This window comes from Orycteropus afer, unplaced genomic scaffold (genome assembly GCF_000298275.1).
Source record: "Orycteropus afer afer isolate SDZICR_OR568_19922 unplaced genomic scaffold, OryAfe1.0 scaffold00232, whole genome shotgun sequence".
NCBI classification, from domain to species: domain Eukaryota; kingdom Metazoa; phylum Chordata; class Mammalia; order Tubulidentata; family Orycteropodidae; genus Orycteropus; species Orycteropus afer.
This window is the reverse complement of record NW_006921819.1, coordinates 2,374,539-2,381,897: the sequence shown is the minus strand read 5'-3', so window position 1 is coordinate 2,381,897 and position 7,359 is coordinate 2,374,539. Positions and strand designations below refer to the sequence as shown.

The 7,359-nt window shown below is 36.6% G+C and overlaps 1 protein-coding gene across 1 annotated transcript in view; it reads left to right on the top strand.

Moving 5' to 3' along the window:
- The window catches only part of PIEZO2 (piezo type mechanosensitive ion channel component 2), a 778,516-nt gene that overhangs the window by 669,812 nt on the left and 101,345 nt on the right, over nt 1-7,359 (top strand). The window contains exon 37 of the mRNA XM_042782059.1: nt 5,028-5,087. Coding sequence (XP_042637993.1) covers nt 5,028-5,087 — 60 coding nt within the window. The remainder of the gene's footprint in view (nt 1-5,027; nt 5,088-7,359) is intronic.

Genomic DNA, 7,359 nt, shown 5'->3' with positions numbered 1-7,359 from the left:
TTTGTTTTGATTTTTTTTTCTGATTGATCCCTTTCCAAAGAAGTATTCAGGTATTTGTCTTCAATCTCATTAATTCTGTCTTCCATTGCATCAATTCTACCCCTTTGTCCTTCCAATGTCTTATCTATTTCTAACAATTTAGTATTAATCTTCTGGATTTCTGTCTGTAGATTTAGAATCATTTCTAATTTTTCATTTATTTTGTCATTTTGTACTTGTATTTTCTTCCAAAATTCTTCTAAGGTTTTTTCTGTGTTTTCTTTGGTCTGTCTCTCAATCCTTTGAAAATACCTAAATGTAACTTTTTTGAATTCCTTATCAGAGAGTTCCAATGCTGCTTCTTCCTCAGGGATGTGTTCTGGGTCTGTACCCTGTTCCCTTGTTTCTACCACTTTATCTTGCTTCTCTGTGTGGACTGTGATGGTCTGTTGTCTCCGAGACATCATAGTGTCATTGTATTTATATCTCTGTTAACTGTTTGTGAAGAGAAGCCAAGGGTGAGTCAGGCTTTTCTTGGTGGCTGTTTATCATTGGCCCATTGGTGGAGAAGGAAGTGGTGGCTCTCACTCAGTAAGTGAAGCTGCAGGTGATGTGGGTGTAGTTGTTTCATATGTGGACTGTTGCTGTATTCCATTCAGTTAGAGAAAAACAACAATTGAATAACCATCAAAAAAGTAAAGGCAAATGGACAAAAAACACACTATGTCATCACATAGGAACAGTAACCAAAAAAAGAAAAAAAGGAAAAAAAAAAAAAAAAAACGCAATATCTGGGGATAGGGCAATAAGAGAAAAAAGGTAGAGAAGGAGAATATGAAGAAACATATGGTAAAACTATAAAAGTAAAACAAGGAACGGGGTTAACTATGAGAAAGGAAAAAAAAAATTGCAACCAGGAACAGGGAAAAAAAGAAAAGCTGAAAACTAGAACCTGGGAGGGGAAGAATAAAGAATAATAGTAAAAAGGACAAAAGTAATAATAATAATAATAATAGTTTTGAAACAGATAAAAACAAACTGAAAAACAGAAAAAAGAAAAAATCACAGCAGGACACCTATCCTCCATCTGAGCAAGCAGAGTGGGATAGAATTCCTGCCAGCCCAGAGGGTGGGTGGGAGTGAGGGATGGCCACACCTCTGTTCACCAAGAGGGTGTGGGGTAGAAGAATAACAAGAGGAATGTCACACCTTTCCAGTCATCCATGTCCAGTATGTCCTTGCAGTTCCCAGCAAGTGGAGCCTGTTCTTAAGTCCCTGGAATCTGGAAGAATGCTGTCGCTTTAAATATCCAAAATGGTCAAACAGCTTGTAAACATTCAAAATGGCTGCACCCTCTAGACAGGCAAAAATCCACAGCTCAGCCCACCTTCCTCTTCGCTGCTGCTGCTTTTATTCACCGGCCATCAGAGCAGTCCTCCATGTAGTCCCTGGCTAGCAGCACTGAATTTTAGGTTAAATCTTAGGTCCTACCACCACTTGGCAATATCCAAGCTGTCTGTGCCATTAGGATCTCTGCCAGACCGCAGCTCTGGATGTCTCCTTTTTTGGTGTTTTCATGCAAATTCTTCTGCTAGTTGGAGTTTATTCCACTTCTATATCCTTCCTTTCAAGGCTCAGGGGTCCAGGATTATCTTCTGTATCTGTGTTAATTGGTTCCTCTTTTCTTTGTTGAAGAGGGTCTGTGCAGTCTTTCTGACTATTCCTCCAGCTTACCAGAACCTCATAAAACTATATAATTCTTTTTTAAATGCTGCAAAATATTCTATAATATGGTTATGCATAATTTATTCAACTATTCCCTCACTAATGGACATAAAGATTGCTTCCAGATTTTTGTTACAATGAACATACTATAATAGATATCCATACTATAATAGATATCCTTCCAGATTTTTGTTACAATGAACATACTATAATAGATATCCTTACAGAGTACAAACATGTGTGTCAGTGTGCATTTAAATGTACAGCAAATAGTCAGGAAAACATGTACTTTCCATAGAATGGATTATCAACAGTAGGAGTACTGAGTGTGCCTATTTTTACTTTAATAGATATTTCCCCAGAAGGTTTAGTTGTTTATACTCCTACGAGTAAGTTACAGATGTGTCCATTTTCCTATAACCTTATATACAAGAGACTACTGAATTTCCTTTTTTGTTTATCTGAGGGATGACAAATGACTTTTGTTTCTGTTTGAATTTTCCTAATCTATGAGACTCAGCATTTTTATTCTGTATTATCTTTGTAATTTACATTTCTAATTCTCAGATTTAAATATTTCTAACACTTTTTCCACAATGTAATTCTCTTGAGTTGTTTGTCTTTTTCTTATTAATTTAGGAGCTACGTACATGTTAGAGATATTATCCTTTTTTCATGTTTTACCAATTTTTTTCCTAATACAATATTTATCCTTTGATTTAGTTTTGGTAGATATTACCTAAACAAGTTTTGATTTTTTTCTGATAATACATCTAAATTTCTCTTTGAACTCTTTATGTTTCTATTTTGCTTAAGAAAGTCCTTCCCCAGAATTTTACGCAAATATTTTGCTATATTTTCTTCTAATTTTATGTGCATCCTGAATTTTTTATTATGATATGAAAGAGAGATCAAAATTTGTTTACTTTTTGGTGGATAGACAATTATACTATCCCTAAACGCCGGTGGCATAGTGCCTAAGGCATGTGACTGCTAACCAGAAGGCTGGCAGTTCAAACCCACCAGCCACTCCTGGGAAAGAAGGTTGGGTAACCCACCAGCCACTCCTCAGAAGGAAGGTTGGGCAATCTACTTCCGCAGTGATACCACCTCAGGAACCCAAGGAGGGGTTGCTATTAGTCGGATCCAACTCCACGGCAGTGGGTTTGGTTTTTGGTTTGGTTTATTTATTACATTAGCCCTCCTTTTTTTATTATTGTATTCAGATGCTACTTTTGTCAACTTTAATCTCCCATTGATTCATAGGTACATTTCTAGTCTGTATTCTGACCCACTCTTCTATTGTCTGGTTTGAATCTAGTAGCTATAGAACCAATTTTAATATTTGGCAAGACAAACTGCCCTCACTACCCTTTTTTTTTTTTTTTTTTCAATATTATCTTTGCCTTTTTCAGACAATAGTTCTTCCAAAATTATTTGATCTATTCTAAAATGTGTCCCTTAGTCATCTTGATAACATCTCATTACTTTCTAACTTATGGAGGTACACCACTGCTTCCTTAAAAATCAAAGTCAGTGATCAGCAATGATTTTTTTTTGGGGGGGACCTGAAATAAATTTCTTTTACCACTATGTCTCATATAGATAGATGAAGCCCATAGATTCTGTCTTTAGAAAATGCTAGGTGCTCTTTTAAGTGCTTGATATGTGTTAATTCATTGATCTCTACAACAGTCCCAGGGTGTTTCATCAACCTTACTGTTCAGATGAGGAGATGCTGTCCCAGTGACTCAAGTAACTTCCCCAAGGTCACAAAACTATAAGTAAATGGTGGATCTGGAATTCATATCATTCAGCCTAATTCTAGACCTTTTTATCATGACCAGAAAGGAAGACATGAATAGGAAAAAAAATTTATTAATGACATAGAAATGACAAAATATCATTAAAAAACATCAGTGTAGATAAAATACTGTGTGACCAGAGGAAAAAAAGATTACTTGTAGCCAAGAGTATCATGGGATGCTTTGTGAAAAAGGAGGTGCATAGGGTCACTGTGAATCAGAATCAATTAACAGCAGTGGGTTTGGTTTGGAATTCAGTAGTACTTTAGGAGTAATGGTGGTGCTGTTTTTTTTTTTTAAATTTAGCTGCTAACTTTGAACCCACCAGCCACTCTGTGGGAGAAAGGTGTGGCAGTCTGCTTGCATAAAGATTTACTGCCTTGGAAAACCTATGGGGCAGCTCTACTTTGTCCTGTAGAGTTATTATGAGTGAGAATCAGCTTGAGGGCAGTGTTTTATTTTGTTTATTGGAGGGAGGGAGGATGTTCAATAGCGCCTTACTTGCTGGCAGGCGAAAGCAAGGGCATGCATGAAAAATCAAGGGAAGGTCAATTTAGCTGTTCAGCACAAGGTATGAAACAGGGTAGTATAGAAAGCAAGAAAAATGGAAAATAAGTTTGGGAAGATTAATTGGAGTTAGATCATGTAAGATCGTGAATGGTAATAGACAGAGTTACCAGAAAAAATGCAATATGCCCAATTACATTTGAATTTTTGGATAAACAACAAATAATTTTTTAGCTTAAATATAATTTGGACATGTTGCATAGGACAAATTTATACTAAAAAAAATAATAAAGAAAAAAAAAAGCCTAATGTTTATCTGAAATTCAAATTTAATTTGGTGCCCTGTATTTTTATTTGTTAAATCTGGCAAGCTTAACCTTACATAAGCAAATGAAAAATAAAATGTCCTTTTAGGGTAGGGTGAGATGAACTCAAACAATATTATATGAAGATACTCAAAATTTAAATTTCATCATTTGTATGAAGGGTTGGCAAACGTTTTCTGAAAAAAGCCAAATAGTAAATATGTTAAGCTTTGCAGGCCATGTAATCTCTGCTGCAATGACTTCATTGTGCTGTTGTAGTAAACAAAAGAAGCCATAGGCAATATGTAGGAAAATGGGCATGGTTGTGTGCCAATTAAACTTTATTTATAGACATTAAAATTTGAATATCAAATAATTTCTACATGCACAGATTATTATTATTATTCAGATTTCTTTTCTAACTATTTAAAAAGTGAAAACCATTATGAACTTACAGGCCATCTGAAAATAGGCAGCAGGCTAGATTGGCCCCTGGTTGTAATTTACTGACCTCTGATACACATGATTCTTATTCTGGAATGGAGCAAATAAGAATCTGAAAGCTGTGAATTCTTAAAACTTTACCTCTTAAAATAGGTGAAATGTCCTACATTTAATTATAAAATTCCTTTTAAGCTGGTATAGTGTTGCATTCAGTTTAACCTAAAAGAAATTTAACTCCTTTTTACTGAACACACCTTGGCAGGTCCTGTGGAATGGGAACACCAAGAGGATGAACCAGTCAAAAAGAAATCTGATGGACCAGGTAAAAAAATTAAAGATAAATATAAACTGTTGGAAATTTAAAATGATACTTGTCCAGATGGCATATAAGTCTGTCCAAAACATAATTAATCAAATACTAACCCTGGAATATGACTAAATAATGGGTTTTCCTTGGAATCTCCCCTCTACGAAAATGGTAACATGACTCCTAAAGGTAAATCTGGCCTTTAAATTATTTGATTAAATGTTGGATTAGAGTCGGTTTGTAAATTACTCCATACAAGTACCTTGAAAGCAGATTTTATGGAGCAAATTCTAATTGTCCCGTGGAAGCCATCAGAACAGAGGACAATTTATTTTAAACACCATATGAAGGCAGTAAATGAGAGGTAAAAATAATTGGGGAAAGGAAAAGGTACTGTAGAGGATTGGGCCGGCATCCTCATTTTGGAAGAGGAAATCAATCCTCAGCAAGTTTGTGATTTGCTCAAGATTCCATAGCTACTAGTGATAGAGCCAGGGGTAGAAACCATGTCTTCTAACTCTCAGCCCAAGGCACAGTGCCATTCAGGCTCCACTTATTATGTGCTGGATTAGGATTTCATCATGCTGAGGTGGGGGTGAGGGAGCAGGCAAAAACAAAAGCCTCCAAATCAAATGTCTCTCTAGTTCCATAAACTTGCCTTCGCCTTTCCCTCATAGTTCCAAAAACTGTTTTGCACATTATTTAATTGCTTATCAGTGGACAAGATTTTCAGGCTCATTTTCACTGGGCACAGACACTTCCAAGGATGCCATCTACTGGCACAAAATGAGACTCTTAGGGCTGTCAGATCCCCTTTGAGGAACCATAATATAAACCTGGCTCACACATACATAGGAATGATTATTCAAATACTGCTACAAAGTTCTATACAATGATAGCAGCTAACACTTTAGATTGCACGTGGTGTTTGCCAGGCACTGTACCAAGAGCTTTAGTTCCCTTAACTGGTTTAGCCTCCCTCCGAAACCCTCTGCCCCATTTAGCAGATAAGGAAACCAAGCAGAGAAAGGCTAACTAAATGATTTAAGATTTTACAAAGACATTTGAGCCTGGTTTTCTTTCTCTTTTTTTTGGGGGGGGGAGGGTTGATAGTTGGAATACTTATTTTCTTCTTGTTGGTGTCAGTGTGGTACTTTAAAAAATAAACAGTAACACAATTCTTAATTTGTATTATAAAGTATTCACTTTATCAAAGTCAATGATTGAAACAGGAAATAATCCTAAATTTTAAAATGTCAAATAAAGAAATTACAAAGGGATCAAGATTTGGTGGCATGCCTGTCAGAGTTCACTGCATCCCAGGTGAGAAACCATCAGCTTACAACAATGGGTGGGACCAATTATTAATATAATTATCTTCCTTCTCTTGGTTTGGTTCTGACCCAGAGAATTTAGGTCACAGCAGTGGAGCCTGCTCAGACCTTCATCAGAGATTGGGGAGCTCATGTTTAATTCCTAGACAGTACTGAGAACAACAGTTCATGAACACGATGAAACTCTGAGCAGAGCTTAGCCCTTGGCAGACCCTAGAGTCACAGCCACATCTACAGAAGACAGCCAGAATCTGATTCTGTCAAATACATCAGGCATCTTAGGGCTTTCTGTGGATTTGGAGCAGATTGATCCCATGTGCGGAACTGTAATGTTATTGCAGCTGAATATAATTAAACAATTATGATGGAGATAATTCAGTGGTACACATAGTTATTGTTAGGTGCCATCAAGTCAGTTCTACCTCATAGCAGCCCTGTGTACGACAGAATGAAACACTTCCCAGTCCTGCACCATGCTCAAAATCATTGCTATGTTTGAGCCCATTTTTGTAGCCACTGTGTCAATTCATTTCATTGAGAGTCTTCTTTTTTTTCACTGACCCCTTACTTTAGCAAGCATGTCTCCAGAGACTGGTCTCTCCTAGTAATATGTCCGCAGTCCATGAGACAAAATCTTGCCATCATTGCTTCTAAGGAACATTCAGTTGTACTTCCTACATAGATTTGTTCTTTCTTCTGGTAGTCCCTTATATATTCAGTATTCTTCACCAATACCATAATTCAACGGCATCAATTCTTCTTCGGTCTTCCTTATTCATTACCCAGCTTTTACATGCGTAAGAGATGATTGAAATACTATGGCTTAGTCAGGTGTACCTTCATCCTCAAAGTGACATCTTTGCTTTTTAATACTTTAAAGAGGAGTTCCGGCAAGATGGTGGACTAGGCAGAAGGATTGCACAGACCCTCTTCAACAAAGAAAAGGGAAACCA